The 24528-nt window shown below is 41.7% G+C and overlaps 1 protein-coding gene across 3 annotated transcripts in view; it reads left to right on the top strand.

Annotated features, from left to right (window-relative positions):
* Positions 1-24528, top strand: part of EPHA3 (EPH receptor A3) — a 316733-nt gene that overhangs the window by 231796 nt on the left and 60409 nt on the right. For 2 of the 3 annotated variants that reach the window (XM_069945771.1, XM_069945773.1), the window contains exons 6-8: positions 8887-9011; positions 11950-12112; positions 22063-22165. In XM_069945771.1, the coding sequence (XP_069801872.1) occupies positions 8887-9011; positions 11950-12112; positions 22063-22165 (391 nt within the window). The remainder of the gene's footprint in view (positions 1-8886; positions 9012-11949; positions 12113-22062; positions 22166-24528) is intronic. The other variant, XM_069945772.1, reaches the window with a different exon arrangement.

Genomic DNA, 24528 nt, shown 5'->3' with positions numbered 1-24528 from the left:
GTTTTACAAGAAAGATATCTAACCCATATTTTCCAGGATTATGGTAAAGGTTTCTTTTTTTCTCCAAACAACAGCACTGCACCTAGATTCCGTCAACAACATGATCCTGCAAATATAGGAGCAGGGACTCCTGTCTACTTTAGGACTCCCTGCAGTAATAAGCAGCTATGCATATACTGTAGACATAGCCATTCAAATTTTCCAAAGCACCTGGCCTGGTGAACGTACAGTGTAAAGCTGGGTTCACACACTGTATACTTCAGGCAGTATTTGGTCCTCAAGTCAGGTCCTCATAGCAACCAAAACCAGGAGTGGATTGAAAACACAGAAAGGCTCTGTTCACACAATGTTGAAATTGAGTGGATGGCCGTCATATAACGGTAAATAACTGCCATTATTTCAATATAACAGCCGTTGTTTTAAAATAACAGCAAAAATTTGCCATTAAATGACGGCCATCCACTCAATTACAACATTATGTGAACATAGCCTTTCTGTGTTTTCAATCCACTCCTGGTTTTGGTTGCTATACAGCCTCACAAATACAGCCTCAAATATACATAGTGTGAACCCAGCCCAAGGCTGTGTTCACACACAGTGAAAACAAAGGCTGCTGTTTTACATGTTCCTGTGATTTATACTGCCATATCAGCCGCAAGAACATCATTTTATTTGTATTTTGATTGTGGGCACATTTGGATGTGCCTGCAATTCAATTAACCATAGAACTTTGTGTAATGTACGGCCATCAGAACGGCCATACATTGTGTGCACAGAGCAGGAACAATGGCCATTGTGCACTAGCGGCCTCAAATAATTGACAGGTCAACTACTTATTTGGCCGTAGCAAACAATGGCCGCCGTTCAGTACAATATGTGAACGATGGCCAATGTTCTCATAGAGGTCAATGCAGCGCATTATTTTAAGACAAAAATGGCCATTGTTTTAATCGCCAACAACGGCTGTTCTTGTCATACAAAATACATTGTGTGAACATAGCCTAATAGTGAGTGGAGATCACTGGCATCACTGCTCACACAAACATTCTTCTGAATTACACCTGTATGGCACTGAGAGGTTCTGTGTGTGTATGAAAGCCAATGTTGTAGCTCCACCATGCTTATAATAATAGGTTCTATATTGGTAGATACAACCCATGTACAAGAGTAGCGTAGTTTTGGGAGAAAACCACAATTTCCAATCCTGGACAAACCCTTTAAATATATTTACACACTCAGCAATTTCCGAATCCTGTTGGAGCACATTTCATTAATCTGTTTTAATGAAGCTTGGTGGAGGAGACCTGTCTGATACTACTTATAGGCTCGGCAGCCCTTCTTAGCCTAACCTACTGAGTAGCTGGCCCAGGCATGTCCTAGCTCAGCTCTGAGCAGGAGGTGGGTCAGAAACCCTGCTGACTTTCTTCTATAACACATATCAGCTCAGTCAACAACCCCATAACACTACGTAGCTTAGATGGTGTGACCATGCCAGAGCTAACCCCATATCTGCTAGAAGCTTCTACAATACACAAAGGGTCCTTAATCATTGAAGCTTGGAAATTTGTCAAAATCTAATAATGCGTTTTCCATATTCTTCATAACAATAACCTCCACTGTTAATGTAGTAGAACTGCCGCTCCAATGCCGATTCCCTCTGTCTGGCACAATGGTGAACGTGCTGTTAAGAAAGTCATCAATCTGATAAGAATTCTCTCAGCGTATATAATTGGAAGCTCTGTCCTGGTTTACTTAGCACGGAGCCCAGAGAGGTTTTTGAAGTAGTTCATACCCTTGCTTTCTACTGGGGCTTGTTTTTTCCATCTCCCCTGTTGTATGTATTAGCGAATAATATGCTAAAAATAGTCTCCTAAAATGTCTGTTAGGCAGAAGCTAATGAGGAAGCGGCAGGGGAGCATGTCTTCAAGAAAAGATTTCATTGAAATAAATTGGTGAGATAATTACTGTGGCACAGATAGATTCACCAAACAATAGGGATATGGAATGAAGATGATGTCTCGGGAATGCTTCATTAGACTGCGATATTACTAATCAAGGGTCTGATATACAGTCATCCCTGGAATCTTCTGTAGGCGTTCCTCTGACCTGGGAAGGCAGTTAATGTGATTCTAGAGTATTATTATTTCGGAACTAGGCACCGCCTGTCACCAAAGAAGAAAAACTTTTGATATGTCATAGCGATATCTCAAAAGTCTTTATCAGTCGGGGTCTGAATGTTCAGACTGTGACTTATCTGGAGAATAAGCCAGGAGAAGTCCACTCTATATGGGATAGTCTCGCTCACAGAGTGGGGAGAGAGGTGTGTGTGCCACCACTCATTCGTCCAATCAGTCATGGTCTGAACACTCAGGAACTGACCAATAAAAATGTTTGTGACATGCCAAAAAAAAGAAAGAATTGTTCCAAGGTAATGGCAGAAGATATTGTTGAACGCTGATGGCTATTAATCCCAGGTTACATGGACCATATACTGTATACAAACAGCAACAGTCCAACAGAATCAGCGATGGTTCAAAAGGGCTCAAAAATATAATGTGTGATCAGGTACAGACACAAAGTTTCAACCACTAGGGTCTTTTTCAAGTACACTTGATAAAGACCCTAGCTGTCGAAATGTTGTGTCTGTATTTGAAAAATTTGTGAACCCTTTTGAACCATCACTGATTCTGTTTCCACATATGTATTTCTGTGACATGTCACATGTTTTTTTTCTTATTTTTTTTGCAATATGTACTTTTTGAAAAAACACTTTCGTCAAAACTAACATGCTTTTTAAAAAGCAAAGCAGAAATTTGCTAAAAATTCTCACAAATCATAACAGTTGGACCCAAATGCTGGTGCCTAAATGTCCTCATACACTTTAGACTGTTGTTGGCTGAACCCCCCGCTCGCAACAGATTCAGCTGTCAGTCTAGCGTGTATGGGGCCATCCTGAACCACCCTGCCCTCCCCATAGAGAAATTAGGAGAGCTCAGCCGTGCCCAATGACCCTGTGTATGGGAAGGACGGGAGATATAACTGTTATTGAAGGTGTATGAGGATCTTAAGGGGTTCCAAAGATCCTTCTTCCACACATAGGGAGACACTACTATAATAAATGGTATGTGGGTGTGATGAGACATAGTTATACATAAAAAAAAAATTCATCCGGCAGGGGCAGGGGGGTGCATCACAAACAATCCCAACTCGCCTCTCCCCTTGCCTCTCCAGCACTGGATTGACGCTCTGGGCCCCCCACCGGGCTCTGGTATCTCCAGCGCAGCCGATGTGATGGACTGCCTACCAAGCTAGTCAGTGACACCGCTGTAGTCACCTATTGGCCGAGCGCACAATCCATCAGCCGGGATGGGTATTTTCCCCCAATTCTTGATTAGAGCTCAGGGTAAAATGCCTACCAGCGGGGTCCCAGAGCCTGTGAACTGGAGCTTTGTGGCACAGGGTGAGGTAAGTAATGATTGTTTATTATGTTCTCACCTGCCAATGCCAGCGGTGATTTTTTTTAAATCACTGGACTTATCCTTTAGTAGGATAGGCAGGATAAAGATGCTCATACACCCTCAAAAGCTGTTGGATGAATATTCGTTCAACTGACATATATCGCAGCTTTGGTGGTAGCTTCTTCTGGAAAAAAAGAAGGTCAGACAGTCCAGCATGTCTAGGTAGAGTCAGGAGGCCTTCACACACATTATAAGTTGACTCACCATTAAAGTAGAAGTCCCATGGAAGGACAAAAACTGGTGGAGAAAGGAAAATAATAAAGAACTGAACTCACCTGTTTTTGTGCTGCTGATGCGCTACTCCCAGGTCCCGTTCACAGCATCCGTTCTCCAGCTGAAACGTCATGGCCCGGCTGAGTGATCGCTGGCTCAGCCAATCAGTGACTGGGGTGTTGTCCCGTTCCAGTCACTAATTAGCTGGGCGGGCAATCACTCAGCTCGGGTCGTGACATTGCATCTAGCAGAGCTGCAAGTCACTGGCTGATGTGAACGGCACCTGGGACTAGTGCATTGGAGGCACGGGCACAGGTAAGTGCAGTTCTTTATTTTCCTGCTCCCACCAGCCTGTCTGCAGGTTTTGTCCTTCCACAGGACTTCTCCTTAAAAAAATAAAATAAAATAAAATAAAATAATGATCATTATCATGACAACCATCCAAAGAAAATTCTGCAAAGTGACATTGTGTGAACATGGCCCAATACTAAAGGAGCAATATTTTAATCTATTTTATATAAGAAAAATTGTACAGTTCCCTATGTTATAATTCTTTGTGAAATAAAAACTGGAAGGCTCCAATAAGTAAATACAGTGAATTCCTTAAACACCGTACCACTGTTTTTCCAGATATATGATACAATAACTGGAACCGGAATGCCATGATTCACGGTGGAAAAAGTATAAACACTATGCGATAAAAAAAAAAAGTTATACCCGTTAAAATCCCCTTATTTTGCCAACAACAGCAGAATCATTGGGGCTGGTGCCTTTGAAAACAGCAGGTACTGTAGCTATAGCGATGATTCCTAATCTACAGCTTAGCGCAGATTTTAACTTGCTTCAATTCCTCGTTTTGTAAGAAAGTTCTAATACCTTCCTTACAAATTGTGTTGTGATGACGGGAGACAAAATCAGATCTAATCCAATAAAAGGGATTGGAATGCTCTTCAGAATGACTGAGACTTTATTCACAGCAAATCCGTCTTTTCTTCTCGGTAACAGTGACAGGAAATCAGTAATGCTTCTTTGGTTGCACATGTACCCACACAGTTGGTGCTTGTATAGCAGTCAACGCTTTATGGTTAGGTGTCTGTATTTGAGTCTGATACTGTATTTAGTTCAATTGATGTAGCAATGAGGCCATGAAGGCAGCGCTAAGAGCTTGGCGAGGTTCTCCATGGTCCTGGGGGGGGGGGGGGTTCAATTTTTTTTTTTTTTTTTATATGTAAGAGGGAGTCAGCAGTATTGACCTACACTATCCCTTAGAGCCCTATTCGGCAAAGTAATTATTGGTGAAACGGGGCCCTATTAACTTGTGTAATAGGTAGACGGATCAGCAGAAGAATGAGCAAATGCTTATTCATCGTCTGATCCTATTGTGCTAACATGTCAAAATTGCCCTGTGTGGGTAATAGAGAATGTGCGGCCGATGAATGAAGTAATCCAGTGATCATTCATTCAGTCCTTCCTGCATGTTAGTAGAGCTGTGTATTAGGCTCCATAAACGAGCACCCATCTACTAGATCAGCGGTCATGTAGAGCATGCATCAGCCCATCTAAAATTTGAACAAATCTACAGTTAGGGCTCTATGACACAGGAGGATTAAAATTAAAATTTACACGATAATCGTTTTTTTTGTGAATTCAGTGATCGATCGAAAAATTGTGTGTTTTGTTGATCTATTGAGTTGAACCTAAAATCATTGTTAATCCTTTGATAATTGTACACTTGAATTCCACATTCATTCGCTAATCGTTCAGTATAATTTCACATTGTTTGTTCTTTTGCTGGGATCAGATGGAGTAAACGGTCGTAGAAACGGTTGTAACTGATGACTGTTGTTTTGTGTAATATGGTGAACGATTTCAGGTAACTCTCGTCAGCGTTTATCGTTAATTGTTTAAAATAGTTTTGTCTATGGACGATAAGAGTCACCCAGCAAAAATCTAATGAATCTTTCATCAATTCAATTAGTCAGGTGTCCCGAGTCCCCAGAAAAAGTCTGAAATGAGATTGGAAAGATAGAAAACTCGGAAATCTGAATAACTTTTACAAGGCTAAATGAATTGATGGCCGATTTATTAGATTTCTGTTTAGCAAATCTTTCTGTACAGGTCAATGCTCAATTACTGTAAATAAGTACTGATGTCATAGATGAATGCTTGTTTATGAAGCCTATTACACTTGGCAACTCTAACTATATAAAACCGTATTGTATTGTATAAGTGTATGTACCCAAGGATTGTTGGGTAATAGCTGGCGAATTGTCATTAGTAGTGGCACCTGCAGGGGAGATAACCATTAGTTATCTCTCCCAACCTTCACATTCACAGCAACATTCAGCATAGCCATGTATTTCTATGTTCTTTATGGGGAGTGAAGTGTTATGCTTCAGCAAGAGCTCTGGCTGAGGCTTATTGCTCTGAGAAAAAAGGGGACACCGGACCCCTATCTCTACCGATATCATGTTGGTGAATGATTAGGAGATCCCCATACATCTATTACTGACAACTGAAGCCACCGCCAGTGGTGGCTATGTCCAACAAAAATTATGGAGATGTTTAGTAACCTCAGATAAGTTAAAGTGCATGGGTGGCAAGTAGTAAAGAAAGCTGCGGGCACTCACCGATATGATGCGATGCTTCTTTATTTCATAACAGATAAAATGGATACATGTATCTTACGGGACGGCAGACACCACGATCCTACACAGACAGCGTACTCATGACGGCCATTTTGCGCGCATGCGTGCTTCCTCAGATAAGTTAAAGTGGACTTATTAGCACAAAAACAGGAAAACATATGCCCATAGACCTTCAGGATTCTATCACCTTAGTCCTTTTGAGTGGGGAGATATAAGCTTTTTTTTTATTAATATGCCTTAATGAGGCTCAAAAGCTCCAGGGATGGGGGTCTCCCAGCATGACCAAATCCCACTGAAATCTAGATAGATAGATAGATAGATAGATAGATAGATAGATAGGAGATAGATAGTAGATAGATAGTAGATAGATAGATAGATAGTGGAGCCTCAGTTGCGAGTCTCAAGCCAGATATCCCTCCAGGGAAGGAAAGCCTGTTGCCAAGGGGTGCCTCCCAGTGGAGAAATCACAAAACTAATGATACGTAGCCTCTTAAATCCCACTGAGCTGGGAGTATTGGAACATAAATAGGAAAATACCAGGGTGACCCCTTTTGGGCCAAAGTTGTGAGTATTGCGACATGACAAGGGTCTACCAAAGCCAGGCATCCATCCAGATAGATAGATATACTTTAACTGATAAGCTTGCTGTGCCTTTGTGAGTACAATGCATCAGGTCTAGAGATGAGCGAGCATGCTTGTCCGAGCTTGGTACTCGTTCGAGTATTAGGGTACTCCATGGTGCTCGTTACTCGGACGAGCATCTCGCAATACTCAAGACAATTGCATCTTCCTCTTCCTGCATGAACCCTACATGTCGATAGTAGCGATTGGCTGGTCAGATCAGATGACCGGGGCATATAATAATCAGTTCCCATAGTACTCGCGTCAGACGCAGGCTGAAAGAGATTAGGGAGAGAACTATTGTCTGTCAGGGAGAGTGTTAGGCAGGGAATTAGTGTGCGGTTAGGCAGGAATCCCACACAAAGGACCCAACAGTCCTTCTAAGGGCTTAACATTTTTAAAACTTTTTTTTTGCTACTCTTGGCTGCTGGCTTAAACCTGTAGTGCAGCTGTCAGTAGTCAATTTGTCCTGTTGCTGATATTACCTTGGCTGGCTGGGATCTGTAGTTCAGCTATACCTATCCTCACTGTGCTGTGTCCTGTGCAACGGGTGCCTTACAATAATAAAAAAAAAGGACCAGTTACACACATACTCTATATGATTACCCCCAAAATTGCTGTCAGTAGTCAATTTGTCCTGTTGCTGACATTCTCTTGGCTGGCTGGGATCTGTAGTTAATTTTTGAGTGGTTCACCTGCTTCCTCATCCAAGTTGTTCACTGTGTTCTCACCACCATGCTGTGTCAGGCCAATTTATGAGTGGTTCAGCTGCTACCTCAGTCTAACTTGGTCTCTCTGTTGTCACTGCCATGCTTTGTTGCACCTAGTTGGGTGTTTTCCTAACATGTGCCAGCATATGTGCGCCGGGTGCAGGAACCAGGTGACACTTTGAAAAGAGGGCTGCGCCACTGGGATCACCGGGCCAGCTCCGCCAAGGTAGTAAATAAATAAATAAAAATCTGTAATTGTAACAATACATTGGCTTTAAATGAACCCCCAATTTATGTCATTGTCTGCTTATCAGCAACCAGTCTATCAATCATAGCTAATGCCTCTACTTATCTGTACTTTTGCTCTACCTCCCATGACCAGTCATACTGTAGGATCAATTGGATAAGACATTGTGTGGTTGTTGAAATAAATGGGTCATCCCTGTCGTATTTTCCCTGCCATACCCTACCATTGGAAAACCCAGCGCATTGACCCACAACCATTATCTCTATCAGTTTGAGATATTTTTCTCATTTCACGTAAAAGCTTCATGACTACCTCAAGGTCAAACAAGCCTAAAAAAATTATAATAATACTTTCCCTTTTGAAAAAACAAAAAACTACTTAGTTGAAAATGTTCACTTCTCAGCGCACAAATAATGACAGTCAGTAAAAAGCACATTAGTAAACTGTTTATGAAAACACTTCTGAAAGTTCCCGTTGTATGCATTTACGGGCGGCCATTATCGCCAATAAGTATATAATTATTAACATGCATCTGAATTCCCGCAGCTCAATGAATGTCGATGTTTAAAAGATATTAAATGAATTGCAATTCACTTCAAAACGCCACTCGCTGACAATACTCCGTATGTACACGGACATCCAGCACACACAGATCTCTATTAATTTTCGAGCCTTTTAATAGCGCAAGTGTTTTCATTAGTTACGTTCTAGTAGCATATTAGAAACATCTGCTCACTTGCCACCACTAATAGAAAATGTCAGTTCATTTGTCTCCAGGCCCAACATGCTCCTCGATAAGTGTACCAAAGCTATATCCCAGCTGCTAGCTCTTGATACAAAGCCAGATATAGTCAACAACCATTTATATGCAAACCATTACTCCTTGCCAACCATAAATATTTTCCTCTTCTTTCTCCTTTCCTGCCCAGCTCCATCTCCTGTCACTGTAATTAGAAAAGACCGGACATCTCGAAACAGTATTGCCCTTTCTTGGCAAGAGCCGGAACACCCAAATGGGATCATCTTGGACTATGAGGTCAAGTACTATGAAAAGGTGGGAATTACAGCAAAATGTTAACAAACGCTATTGTATCGCCAAGAATAAGTCTGTGAAGTTTTCCAAGTGTTATTGATAGGAACTGTTGTAAGGAATCCATTAGAGAATTTTGGAGAAACTTTTTTTTTTTTTTTACTGTATTTAGATGTTTAGAGTTCATTGTTGTTGTTGTTCAACTTGTTTTAACTTCTTCCTTATGCAGCAATTTCTGGCAAAAGTGTTGGGGTTTTTTTCTGTTTTCTGTTTTTTTAAAAAAATATATCTTTTTTTTCTTTCTTTTTTTTTTTTTTCATCTCTAAATATAAGTTATACATATTTGTAAATTACTTCTACTTAAAACACTAAAGTCTTCCAGAACTTATCAGCTGTTGTGTGTCCTGCAGGAAGTGGTGTATTCTTTCCAGTCTGACACAGTGCTCTCTGCTGCCACCTCTGTCCATGTCAGGAACTGTCCAGAGCAGTGGCAAATACACATAGAAAGCCTCTACTGCTTGGGACAATGTCTGACATAGATAGAGGTAGCAGCAAAGAGCACCATGTCGGGCTGGACAAAACACTTTCACATTTCCTTCAGGACATAAAGCAACTCATAAGTATGAAATTTACGAATGTGAATAACTTTATGGCACCAACTGATTTAAAAAGTTTTTCCCCCGCCCGTCGGAGTACCCCTTTAAGACTGCCAAGATAGTCATGTAAAGGCTTGTTTTTTTGCAAAGTGAGTTTTATCTTTATTAGAACCATTTAGTGTACCATATAATTTAGCAAGAAACCACAAAAAAAGAAGTGTAAGAGAATTTTTTTTAATCACATTACATAGTTTACCCAGTAACATAATTTGTAGTACTGAAAAAAGACATACATCCATTCAGTTTAGCCTATTACTCAGCAGTGTTGATCCATTGTTCAGCCATTGTGACGTTGGTTGATTTGGTTCCTTTTTGTAGACGATAGTCAACCAAATCATTGTTGATATAGGTTCTGACCTATAATCGTCGGGCGCCGACTGCACACTGCTACGTGTAATAGGACGTGCGCGGCCGACGCTGACAATATGCAAAGGGGAAAAGAGGAATACATACCTATCCAGGTTGCAGGGCTCCCCTTCCTCTGTGCTTCTCCCCGGGTCCCGCACGCTGCAGCTTCAGAGCAGCCTGTCTTAGCTGACAGGCCGCTCAGCCAATCACAGGCCAGGACTGCCGTGGCCAGTGATTGGCTGAGCAACCTGTCAGCTGAGACAGGCTGCTCTGAAGCTGGAGCGCACGGGACCCGGGAAGAAGCACAGAGGAAGGGGAGCCCTGCAACCTGGATAGGTAATATATATCGGTAACAATGTCCCTGCAGCCCTTGCTAAATGATTATTGGGCTGTGTAATAGGCCCAGTAAACAAGTGCTGATCTAGCAGATGGGCGCTTGTTTACAGGTATTATCGGGCCCCCATCGGCCCATGTAATACCACCCTTAGACTACAATGATGATGGTGATACCAAATTTATATAGTCTTTGGGGGACATTTACCAAAATGCATCCCGGCATATGCCACAGAAATGGGGCAGATTTGTCCCTTTTCCATGGTGTACACCAGCTGTATCCCCCTCTCGTCTGATGGGTGGGCACCAGATGTCAAAGTGGGGAGAAGGTGTAGCCTCCTCCCATGCCAAATTTATCACGATTTATAATATTTATAATTTATTTATACATAGGTTAGGTCATCATTTTAACAGCTGTCATTGTGAGGTCAAAAAACGCATCTTTTTTTTATAATAACGGCCATCATTGCACAAGTAACTTCCGTTATTTGGTCTCAAAATGACATACGTCACAAAAGACGACCGTCAAATTGCCAAAAAATGTTGGTGTGTGAACACAGCCTTCAATTCCATTTTAACTACTGTACTTGGCAACACATAGCAGAGGTTGCAAACAGGCACCAGAGGGGGCCAGCCCTGTTTAATAACCTACATGCCCCAGTCACTCTTGGTAAATGGCTGGGATCAGAGTTATCTCCAATCTCACACACTATTGCCTAGGTTATGTAACTCTGTTGCTTGACTTAGGTTTCAAATTGTTTCTGTAAATTCCTGAAAGTTTAATATAAAATTGAACAGTCAAAACGATCACAGTGATCTGCATACAGGAACGTCACACAGTTATGGAATACATTATTATATACATGTAGCTCCCTACAACATACGACTTCCAGAAAATGCAGAATTTATGGACTGATCAAACGTCAGTGGAATTTCAGTTGGACTTTTAAATTAAAACATCACAAAGCTTTATACAGCTTTAAAAGTGAATTATCTGATGGCTCAGACTAATTACCAGATATTTCAGACTTCAAACAATGCTATCTGGGTGAAAATAATGGGTTTCAGATGTTAGATATCCTGCCCAACAAGCAGCTGAAAACCATAACTGTGCATACAGGAATTCATATAAAAATTGTGAATCACATAGGAAGCCTAACATTATAAGGCTGGGTTCACACTACGTATATTTCAGTCAGTATTGCAACCAAAACCAGGAGTGGATTAAAAACACAGAAAGGATCTATTCACACAATGTTAAAATTGAGTGGATGGCCGTCATATAACAGTAAATAACGGCCATTATTTCAATATAACAGCCGTTCTAAAATAACAGCAAATATTTGCCATTAAATGGCGGCCATCCACTCTATTTCATCATTGTGTGAACAGATCCTTTCTGTGTTTTTAATCTACTCCTGGTTTTGGTTGCAATACTGACTGAAATATACGTAGTGTGAACGCAGCCTAAATATACAAGACTAGCATGCTCCGTTCTCCTGTCCTCATAAGAGTAGCCTGCCATGTGTGGATTCCCATAATAACACTATTTACTGTTTGTTTTTTGTTTGTTTTTTTTCTATAGATTTTAACAACAATATATATATATTTTTTTTTTTCAAAAGCAGGAACAGGAAACTAGCTACACCATCCTGAGAGCCAGAGGTACGAATACGACCATCGGTGGTCTTAAGCCGGATACTACATACATTTTCCAGATTCGGGCCCGGACGGCTGCTGGTTATGGATCTAACAGTCGCAAGTTTGAATTTGAAACAAGTCCCGATTGTAAGTATTTATATGTTATATGTAGAGGAGGGAATTTACAGTAAGTTTGGGTTTGTTCAAACCTGGGTGCTGAGCATTTAAATTCCTCTACCTGGAGAAGATGGATACAACCCTAAGGGTCCTATTAGACAAAGCCATTTTTAACGATTAAGGATTAGTGATCGCAAACAAGATTGTTATTACACAGGACAATAGTGGTTAGTTACAATAGTTAGAGCAATCGCTACTATGACCATTAAGGGTCCATTTACACAGAAAGATTATCGGCCAAAGATTTGAAGCCAAAGCCAGAAATGGATTTGAAAAGAGGAGAAATCTCAGGCTTTCCTTTATGACCTGATCTCTGTTTATAGTCTGTTTCTGGCTTTGGCTTCGAATCTTTGGCAGATAATCTCTCAGACAATCTTTCTATGTAAATGGACCTTTACTCCATCTGATCCCAGCAAAAGAAGCAACGATTTGGAATTATGGTGGAAGCCAAAGCCAGGGACAGACCATAAACAGGGAATGGGTCATAAAGGAAAGACTGAGATTTCTTCTCTTTTCAAATCCATTCCTGGCTTTGGCTTCCAAAATCTTTCAGATAAATCTGCCTCTGTAAACGCACCATTACACTGAACGATTAGCGAACGAATGTGGAATTAAAGCGAATGATTAACGATGATTTTAAGGTCAGATCTAAATGAACAACAACACACTAACGGTTTTTTTGATCATTCCCTGCAATTACACAAAACAATAATCGTTTAAATTCAAACAATATAACGATTTTCTGCACAATAATTGTCTCGTGTACTAGGGCCCCAAGACCTTATTACACGTTCCTTATATACAGACGGTGTGCAAGAGAACAGAGTTCAGAGTTCCCAGCATCATGTGTTTTATGATCTCGGGAGCTTTAAATCAGTTTGAATTTTTGCAGCCGTGAAGCTGTGTCAGAACAGAACAGTGAAGATTTAAATTTGGAGCTCCCAGCATCATAATGATACATGATGTCAGGAGGTCCGTGAATCTGGTCTGTAGCACATCTTCGGTGCATGGACTGTATTTAGAGAACATGCCTCCTAAGGCTGCAGCCATCTTCTCCAGCCAGCAGGGATTCAAATGCCGAGCATTCAAATTCACACAAACCCAAATAATAAACACACATAAAAAATAACACTACCCACTCATTTCCGTACCTATCCACTGCCGTATCGCCACTCTGGGATCCCCGCCAGCCACCAGGATCCTCTTCTAAGCCCACATCATGACCCAGCTGATTGACAGCCCACTCATCTAGTTAGGGACTGGGGTGGGACTGCACTCCAGTCACTGATTGGCTGAGTCTGCTGTCCATCAGTCGCATTAGGCATTTTCCCCCAAGACATGACGTCACCACAACTCGGGGGGAGGGGGGGGCACCTTCCGACTACCAAAGTTTATCATGTTCATTTAAGGAGATGTCCGGTGAAATTTTTTATTAAATTATTGTACTGCCCCCCAAAAGTTATACAAATCACCAATATACACTTATTACGGGAAATGAAAAGTGCTTTTTTCCCTGCACTTACTACTGCATCAAGGCTTCACTTCCTGGATAACATGGTGATGTAACTTTCTGGATAACATGGTGATGTCACTTCCTGGATAACATGGTGATGTCACTTCCTGGATAACATGGTGATGTCACTTCCTGGATAACATGGTGATGTCACTTCCTAGATAAACATGGTGATGTCCCTTCCTGGATAACATGGTGATGTCACTTCCTGGATAACATGGTGATGTCACTTCCTGGATAACATGGTGATGTCACTTCCTGGATAACATGGTGATGTCACTTCCTAGATAAACATGGTGATGTCCCTTCCTGGATAACATGGTGATGTCACTTCCTGGATAACATGGTGATGTCACTTCCTGGATAACATGGTGATGTCACTTCCTGGATAACATGGTGATGTCACTTCCTGGATAACATGGTGATGTCACTTCCTGGATAACATGGTGATGTCCCTTCTGGATATAATGGTGATGTCACTTTCTGGATAACATGGTGATGTCACTTCCTGGATAACATGATGAAGTCACAACCCGACTCCCAGAGCTGTGCGGGCTGTGGCTGCTGGAGAGGATGATGGCAGGGGGACACTGAGGGACACATGGCACTGGATGGACACTGAGCATCCCTCTGCCATCATCCTCTCCAGCAGCCACAGCCCACACAGCTCTGGGAGTCGGGTCGTGACATCACCATGTTATCCAGGAAGTGACATCACCATGTTATCCAGGAAGTGACATCACCATGTTATCCAGGAAGTGACATCACCATGTTATCCAGGAAGTGACATCACCATGTTATCCAGGAAGTGACATCACCATGTTATCCAGGAAGTGAAGCCTTGATGCAGTAGTAAGTGCAGGGAAAAAAGCACTTTATAAGCATTTCCCGTAATACCTGTATATTGGTGATTTGTATAACTTTTGGGGGCCAATACAATACTTTAATAAAAAATGTCACCGGACTTCTCCTTAAATGAACATGATAAACTTTGGTACAAATATATAAAAGGGGTTTTCAATCTAATTCTTTTTACTTTAGCTTTTTACAGTCTTGTTAAGAATAGGAAGTAAATATTCATGCAGTAATTAACGTCATGCTAAATTTTATAATTGTTAAGATTCCTGTGTACATGTGAAAATGTAGTACAGGTGCGACTGTATGCCCTGCTGTTTACCCCAGAGGTGCCGTGGTGGTTTTATGTAATTTTATTGTCATGCACATTTAACAGTCCATTACATCTGAGTACAGTAAAAAGCGAGAGCATACGCCATAAATTCTAAGTGTTTTTCAACAAGCATGTGTCAACATCATAAACGAGAGGACTCCAAACATTTACAAAAAAAAAGAGAGAAAGTAACGGGAGATATGACTGAACGTGAGACATGATAAAAGCCAGCAAAGGATACTATTTTATTGTAAGAGCTATACTAGGTTATTTATATCGGGATTTTTTGTTGCTTTTGATCAAGAAATTATGTTTTTAAAAACATAAAAAAATTTGCTTTTTATTTCTTTATGCAACCAAGAATTAAGGTATAAATTCATCAGTAAACAGGAATTCAGTTCAGAGTAAGAAACAACAAAACATATTTCCTTCAGGCTATGTTCACCCACTGTAAAAGACTGTGTTTTAAACTGACATTTTTCCATAGACTTTAAAAAGGGTAGTCTCTGAAGATTCTTTTTTTCTTTCACATCAAGCGGTGTCAGAAAGTTATATGGATTTTAAATTCACTTTTATTTAAAAATGTCAAGCCTTCCAGTACTTATCAGCTGCTGTATGCCCTGCAGGAAGTGGTGTTTTCTTTCTATTCTGACGCAGTGCTCTCTGCTGCCTCCTCTGTTTACGTCAGGAACTGTCCAGAGCAGGAGAGGTTTTCTGTGGGGATTTTCTGCTGCTCTGGACAGTTCCTGACATGGACAGAGATGTCAGCAAAGAGCATTGAGTCAGATTGGAAAAAATATACCACTTCCTGCAGGACATACAGCAGCTGAAAAGTATTGGAAGACCGGAGATTTTTAAGTAGAGGTAAATTTAAAATCTGTATAACTTTCTGACACCAGTTGATTCAAAAACATTTCCCCCTACTCTGGAGAACCACTATGAGGAAACACATTATTGGATTCAAACTATGGCTGTGTTATATACCTATTTTACTGTAGCTTTTACGTTATTGTTTATGAACATAGCCTCAAGGAACAATGTGCTCTACCTCTATGTTTTTTTTTTCTCCTGCTGGATACACAGTATATGAAAATCGGATAAATAATGTGCACAGACTGTTTGGCAAAGTTTATCAGCTTTATATCAAGCTCAGAGCTGTAGACTTTATACACTATCTTATAGTAAGACAAAGCCAATGATACCTTTGTCTTAGCCAATTTGTCTTAGTTTTCCTGCTGAGCTTGGTGCTGGAAGCCCTGCATATCGATCAGTCAAAGCAGGATTGCTGTGGTGTCAAGAATGTGATAAATTTATATTTGGCTGTTGCAGCCAAAAGCAATAGAATGCAGAGCCGGGATGAGGGCCCTTACAGTGCAGACCCCGGCCGGCACCAAAAGCAGGGACCACCCCTCCATGACAACGTCACGGGGGGCAATCTCCCCACTAGACAACAGGGATGAGGCTGCAGTAAGTCTTCAGATGCAGCTGCATCTGAAGACTTAATTAGCGGACACAGCAATCGGACCGTGCCCGCTAATAGCCGCGGTCCCGGGCTACATGCCGCACCTAGGACCGCGGCGGTTCACAGCGGGGTTGCCGCCAGGCTCCGCTCTGAACTCCCCCACCCGCGCGAGGATGTACAGTTACGCCCTTGTGCGGGAAGGGGTTAAAGTGTCACTGTCGCTTAATTTCTTTCTTTTTTTGCAGAAATCAATAGTACAGGCGATTTTAAGAAACTTTGTAATTGGGTTTATTAGCCGAAAAATGCATTTTTATCATGAAAAAGCCGTTTGAAGCTCTCCCCCCTGTCTTCATAGTTCTCTTATGAAGAGGGGAGGGAGATGAGGTACAAAAACAGGACAACAAAGAGTTTATTTACAGCTACATCACAGGCTCTCTCCTCTTAAATCAGCACTGACCTCTCTGACCTCTGAATACCGGCTTTCACACAGGTCCTGCTGTGTAATCCTTTGTTCTCTGCTCTCTGCTGGCAACTAATCTACCTCCTCCCCCCTCCCCTCTCCATACAACAGACAGGGCCCGACTGATTTCCTGATAATGAGCAGTGAATGAGAGAGAGGGGGGGGGGGACCTAGGGAAAGGCTTTGTGAATGCAGATAATGGCATATTTGCCTAATAAACCCAACTACAAAGTTTCTTAATATCACCTGGACTATTGATTTCTGCCCCCCAAAAAATACGACAGTGACACTTTAATGTAGTGATGTAGTGGAGCTGTCTTCAGTAATGAGTCAGATAGAGCAGGAGTGAAGGGCATATTCAAAGTTTTTTTTTTTAAAGTGGCAGTAACGCCCATTGCTAAAGCAGAGTAGTAGAAGGCCGTGAATTGGAGGCAGGGGTGAGCTATTTCTCATTTAGCCTGGATACAATATTGTGCATAACAGGATGTCCCACAATGAGACATCTCCAATTATACCGCCAAGTCCCAAACTTTTCTTAAATGACTCTAATTACCAGCGTGAAAGCTAGAAACATGTAAATGGGACACTCTATCCACCGATGTATACAGAAAACCTGTTCTAGCAATGTTATCTGCCAAAAAGGCCTCAGTATTCATCATGAGATAACTAGCCATTGCTTTCTTCCTAACACAACTGTTGAAAAGCCCCAGCTGTAAATGAGTGCAGAAGTGATGCCCTTACACAAACTCATGTAAACATACATTAGAAGTGAAATCCAATATGCCACCCACGGTCACATTGTTACAACAATCGGGGAACGCTTCCCACTTCCAGTTTCCATGTGTTTTTACACGTGAATTAGAGACAATTATACGCTTGTTCTTAGATTGCTGGATCGCTAGTTACTGTAAATAAAAGTTTAATGCAAACTACGCTAACTATACGTTGCGAACTGTAACAAGAACAAACCGGCCATTTGGCAAGTAGAGCCGAGCAGAAATAATGTTTAAACATTTATTATGGGGCCAGTAAAGCAGGTTTAGCTGTTTTGGTTCCATTTTACACTATTTTTTCTTTGCTTTTAGTTGCCAACAGCCTGATCTGCATTTGTATTAGAAAACTGGGTCTAGATTCCTGTGGTTATAAAGAGATATCAGCGCTGTTTTATTATTGAGTTCTGTTGCGGGTGCATCCGTGCACGCCCGTATCAGAACTTCCCACTGCACACAATAGGGCGTGAGGCCGGAGCCGCACGCTCCATTGTGTGAACTGACAGTTTCTCGCAGAGCCGCTATGGATCCCGACCATAGTGTATACCATTTGTATACACTCCGGCCAGGATTCCTTCAGCCTGCAGCACTACCTAAGTACCGCAGAAATCACAGCCGTTGTAACAACGGCCGTGATTTCTGCGGAAACTTAAGTAGTGTGAACATAGCTTCCGTCTAAATATGGCTACCACCAGTCTCCTCCTCTTACACAGTTAGGCTAAGTTTGCAAATGGCAAAACAGTGGCAGTTCTGTGACACGGCCATGTCACAGAACGGCCGCTGTCTGAGATGTTCAACCTGGCTGTACTGCAGTATCGGCCAGGTAAACAACACTATAACTTTATTGGAATGCGGGCACATTCGGATGTGTCCGCACTCCATTTAGCCATAGCATACTGTGCAATGTAAAGTACGGCCGGGAGCCGCACTTTACATTGTGTGCACAGTCTATTTCATGCAGCCACTGTTCACTGAATAGCAGCCACACAAAATAGACATGTCAGTTTTCTGTGTGGCCGCGTGGAATCCGAGCTGTAGTGTATACAGTGTGTATACACTATGGCCAGGATTCCATAGGGGTTAATGCGATCGGCTGCTGCAATTAAACATTTCAAACTTGGCCTTAAAGGGACAAACTAGGCTTAGAATAACATGCCTGCTCTTGTCTCCAGTTTGGGTAAGGTTTTGCAATTAATCTCTATTTACTTGCAAAATCACATCCAAACTGGGTCTTTTAGGACCATATTTACCACTAGGAACCTGAGGGCCTGTACCTAGGGTGGCAGTGTTGTGTCGAGAAGGGCAGTATGTAAGTAAGACAAAAAAAAAAAGTTATTTTGAAAAAAAAAATAAAAAATTCCAATACATGTAGAATCACCCTAGTGAAGTATATCCAGTCCAAGTGCTTAGGAGAGCATGAGCTGTAAATACCTGATATAGTATAATGTAAAGTTATATGTAAACTAAAGTATCTTTCGCTTCACTAGAAAGACTAAACAGTTTATTTTATTCAACTCATGGAAAAAAAAAAAGCAATCCAGCAACAACACATTTAAAGTGTTTTCTGTCGGCTAGATATACCTTCTATATATAACACTTGTGATTACGCCTGATGTAATGTGGTGTTTTCTCTATGACATATCAGTATCGGATTGCCCACATCCTTAGTCACACTCCTGAGCATATGCAACAAGGTGTTCTGTTAATGCCTTACCACAAAACAGCATCACCTCCATGTGCAAGGAGCCTACGCATCACTAGATTTGTATATGTACAGCCCTGTAGGCATTAGAATGCTCTGATTTAAAAAAAAAAAAAATAAAAAATAAAAAAAATATATATATATACATATATATATATATATATATATATATATATATATAATTGAATTTGACATATTGATTGAGTTCTTAGAGGTTTATTTGGGTTCTTGGGCCACTTCTATGGATATGATGTCACAGGAAGGGGTGGGGCTTCCCGATTACAGCGCACTGCTGAAACAGGAAGTAAGAGCAGTATATTAAGGCTGGAGACAGAAGCAGTGTCTATGTTCTTGAGCAGAGGGACCAATGGTACAGCATAGGATTGAGGCTATTTACATGGGACTGCAAGTAAGAGGAGGCTGATAAGGAAGGTGACAAGGAAGGTGCTATTTACTTAGGTCTGTATATAGGAGGAGGCTAAGAAGACAGGTGGGGTGCCTCTTACATGGGATTATATATTGGAGGCAGCTAAGGTGAGGGATATTAGGTTATGTTCACATAAGGTTTTGAGGACTAGTCAATTAGCGCCTGTGTTCAGTCCATTTTTTCAAACATAAACATTAATTCTGCAAGACTCAATAGTGTTGCAGACAAAGCCATTGAGTCCTGCAAAGTTAACATATATACAGTGGTACCTTGGGTTATGAGTAACTTTGATTAAGAGCGTTTTGCAAGAAGAGCTCACAGTTTTTCAAAATTGTGACTTGGTTTAAGAGCATGCTTTAGTTTAAGAGCTCCCTGTACTGGGTGGGGTGGAGGAGGGGCATGGTCTGTATAGCGGGGTCTACTGCATTGTACTCTGACCCACCTTCCAAATCATAGCAGATTGTGGGAGTTTCTTAGTTATATTTTTTGTATCATGCTTCCAAGTACTTTGGTGTTGGCCGTTGTAGGCCTTTGTTTTCTGATGGCCTATGTTGGGCTCTGTTTAAATATTGGAAAATTAATAGAATTCTTTGAAAACCAAATCATAGCAAACCCACTCCAGGCTGGGGCTCACATCAGGGGACAGAACTGTGGAGGTAATCTCTTCATGGCTGTAACCCCTCTCTCCCCAGACAGAGAGCGCTGCATTATGTGCCCACATCTGCCCTGCTTATTCCCTTATGCTCCCTGCAGACTCTATCAGTGTTTTCCATCCTCTCCATTCCTGCTAAAATGTTCCTGCACTTACACTTATGTTCTGTCACTGTCCTCCTGCACAGCTGTGTGATTCTCACTTCCTGATTGGTCCATGCTGAACACACACCCCTTCCCCATTGCTGTCATGTGACCACACAGACCTCTGACAGCAGCCCTGCTTCTCTATTCTAGCCTGTTGTACTACGCTACTGCATTATGGGGATCTGTGGTTCCATCCTGTATCTACAAACTGCTGCTGTTTCTTTAGGTTTATGCACTTACTATACATTATATACCACATGCTGATTGCTATACTGTACAGTAACTTATATATCACATTCTGCTGTTTCTCATTGTTTGTTTTATGTGTTCTATGTGTTATTCAAAATAAAAAAAATCATTATTTTTCTACAAATTAGTGATTTCTAATGGGAAAATTTGCTTAGGTATAAGAGATGATTTTGATTACAAGCACGGTCCCGGAACGAATTATGCTCGTAATCCAAGGCACCACTGTATATTCATAAATTGGACTGAATACAGTCACTAATAGATTCTGTCAGTCCATTGGTAAGTGTAATCGACCCCAATTTAATTCTAATAATTATTTCTGCCATTACAATTGGGCTGCAGCTATGTATTACAGCCATTGCCTTGCTCCTGATTGTATAATCACATTGGTAGTGCCACACAATCAGTATGGGCACCAACCCGCTAATGTGAAAGAAAAAAAGAAAGAGATGTACCTGATGGTACATTTGCCTTAAAGGACACCTGTCACCCCCGTGCCGGGGTGACAGGCTCCCGACCCTCTGTTAGATCCCCCTATACTCACGTGATCCCGCCGGATCCCGCTTCCTGAGCCGGTTGGGTCACGAAGATATCAGCGCCCGAAGCCCGGCGTGCGCCCTGACCGCAGAGTCAGATGCCCATATAGAATGAATGGGGAGTCCGATGCTCCGTCATTCTCTATGGGCATCGGACTCATCTCTCAGCGCACGCGCCGGGCTTCGGGCGCTGATATCTCCGTGACCCGACCGGCTCAGGAAGCGGGATCACGTGAGTATAGGGGGATCTAACAGGGGGTCGGGAGCCTTTCACCCCGGCACGGGGGGTGACAGGTCCTCTTTAAGGAATTACTTCGTACTTTGTACGAGAAGTACCAGCGGATTCCATCGCTCATACCCGCTCACGACCACATGCATCTCAGCCCTGCCATAGACACCATTCTATGGGCAGGTGAATTCCGCATTCTGCCGAAAGAACTGACGTTTCGATTCATGGAACGTGTATCAGCCCAGCCATAGAATGGTGTCTATGGCACATGCGGATATGCGCGCCGCGAATGGGTGCGAGCGACGGCATCCACCGAAACTTATCTGCACGGATTCCGTAGTGTGAATCAACCCTAAGAGAGAGTAAAAAACCAGGCCGCATTGTATTTAATCCCTTCTTACGGACTGACCAACCACAGAGGTGGAGGCAATGTATTTTAATAGGACACATAGGAGGGCGCGTTGGAAGGAATGTTTGTATTATTGAATGTCGCAGCTTGTAATGCTACTAACAGGATTTCCATGCTTTTAGTCCATGTGCAGAGGGATCAGTCATGTGTAATTTCTGATGAGCTAACACTTTTCTGATATTCTTTCACTCTTCCAGCTTTCTCCATCTCCAGCGAGAATAGCCAAGTGGTGATGATTGGCATCTCGGCGGCGATAGTCATTATCCTGCTCACCGTGGTTGTTTACGTCCTTATTGGAAGGTGAGTTCTCTCTCTTCTTCCTAACGTTTTCATCTGTGCAAATATACGGACGCTAGAGTCATCACAGTAAAGAGGATACACACTATCTGGCTGAGTGTTGCTATTAATCTTTACTGCATGTAATCTATGGGTGTTGCTGGTATTCGGCGCAGGGTAGATTAGGTTAATAAACTAGAATATTCACATGTCAGCATGTTCTATCCAAGTGATAATTTACAAAGAAACGAATTCAAAAGTGTCAATCAGTATGCAGTGGCCAACAACATAGAACGTTAATGTCTCTATAGGTTAGATTGGTTGTTCAACATTACTCTCTTCTGCCATGCTCTTCTGAGGCATGGAAATGCTAAAGCAACCATCTGATGCCAACAGGTATATTTTATTAGGGGTGACACTTATGAAACTGATTACTAAACTTTGGTTATTGTTGTAAGTTTAGACTTGCTATTTTATAGCAAAAATAAATAACTAAATAGTAAAGTTTTAAAAAATATACAATAAATCCTCTATAGTTAATACCGTTCTTAACTTTTTAACTGTACGTCCTGATGCAGGAGGTGGGTTAAGAGAGGGGTCGCTCTGATCCGCCGCAATCCCGAGTGCTATCTGTAGCCTTAGACCGCGGCTATTAGTGGGCGTGGTCCAATCGCCCCACCCACTAATTATTCATTTAGATGCAGCTGTCAAAACTGACAGCTGCATTTAGATGTATTATGTCCCTCTTTCCCTGGTGTCTAGTGGGGGGATCTCCCCCCGTGATGCGATCGCAGAGGGGAGATCCCTCCTCCTTAACGGGCCAGGGCTTAGCATCACACTGACGCTGATCCCGGCTCGGCAATTAATGTGTCTGGTCTGCAGCAGACCAGAGTAATACAGCAATGATCTAATCTATCATTGCTGTATTAAGTATACTGCAGTGATCTCTATGGGAGATCACTGCAGTGATACTAAAAGTCCCACAGGGGAACTAAAAGTTAAAGTATACTGAAGGAAAAAAAAAATTGTGTTTCCCCTCCCCTAATAAAAGTTTGAATCACCCCCCTTTTCCCATTATAAATAACAATAAATAAATAAACAAACATATTTGTATCATTGGATCAACTCTTTACTATAGAAATATTATTATTAAATAATTTATATATTTATAAAGCGCCCTTACTTCCAGAACATAGAAGATTGATGGCAAAACCCCACCACCACCACCCCCGGTCCATCTAGTCTGCCTTTTTAGTATTCCCCTTATTATTATCTTAAGACAGATATATGTTTATCCCAAACAGGTTTACATTCAGTTACTGTGGATTTATCAACCACATCTGCTGGAAGTTTGTTCCAAGCATCTACTACTACTTGTGTTGTTTCTGACCTTTCTCTAAACACAACCTCTGACTGTGTCCTCTTGTTCTTTTTATTTTTATTAACAATTCAACCTTATTTAGTCCATAACCATATTTACCGGTTTTGATTATGTCCCCTTTTCCCTTTATTCCTCCAGAGTATAAAGATTTAAGGCCCTATTAACCCAAATGGTTTTCGTCCATACTTGGCCAATTACTGACTGTTCCAGACGATAATCGTTTGGTGTAATAGAACATGTTAAGAGATCATCATCAGCCAACATGCACAATGTCTGCTGATCATGGTCTTTCAACAAGGCCAGATCATGTCAGCGACAGTATGCTGCTTGTCACTTTGTGCGATAGGAATGCCGGCAGCAGCCTCGCTGACTACAATGGGCAGGCTGGATGATCCTTAGATAATCTGGGCTGCCCATTGAAGTCAGCAAGGTCTGCTGCCGGCATTTGTTCTTCAGCCCCTCCCCCTGCTCCCGGTGGCCCTTCCCGCTCACTGTCTATTCACATAATAGCAGAGAAAGCAAGCGGGGAATGAGGGGCAAGCAAGTGCTCAATATCAGGCCTTGTAATACAACCTTAAGATCCTGAAGGCTTTTCTGACTTTCCTGGTTTAATGCTTCAGGCTATCCAGCATGTTTGTACCTGTTCTATTTTATCATTATCTTTTTATAAGTGAGGTCTCCCTCTCCCTACTGGTTATACCTCTAACTATACAGCCCAACATACCATTGTGTGTATATATAGCCTTCCCTATAGCTTTCCCTACCGCCTGGTAGCACTAGTGACTCATTTTTTAAACAGTCCCTTTAAGCTCGTACACATTTTGGATTAATTCATAAGCTATACATTTTATGTCAAGGTTGCAACTGGATCTCTTCTTCGGAGATTGGGAAAAACATACAGTTAGGTGAATTGCTGCAGAATCTGTGTGCGCTTTACAAATAAATAAATAAAAAATTAAATAAATAAAAAAAAAATAATAAAAACTTTTCTTAAAACATGATGCAA

Source organism: Dendropsophus ebraccatus, chromosome 11 (genome assembly GCF_027789765.1).
Source record: "Dendropsophus ebraccatus isolate aDenEbr1 chromosome 11, aDenEbr1.pat, whole genome shotgun sequence".
Classification (NCBI taxonomy): domain Eukaryota; kingdom Metazoa; phylum Chordata; class Amphibia; order Anura; family Hylidae; genus Dendropsophus; species Dendropsophus ebraccatus.
The sequence above is the reverse complement of the archived record's forward strand: the minus strand, read 5'-3'. Positions and strand labels throughout refer to the sequence as shown.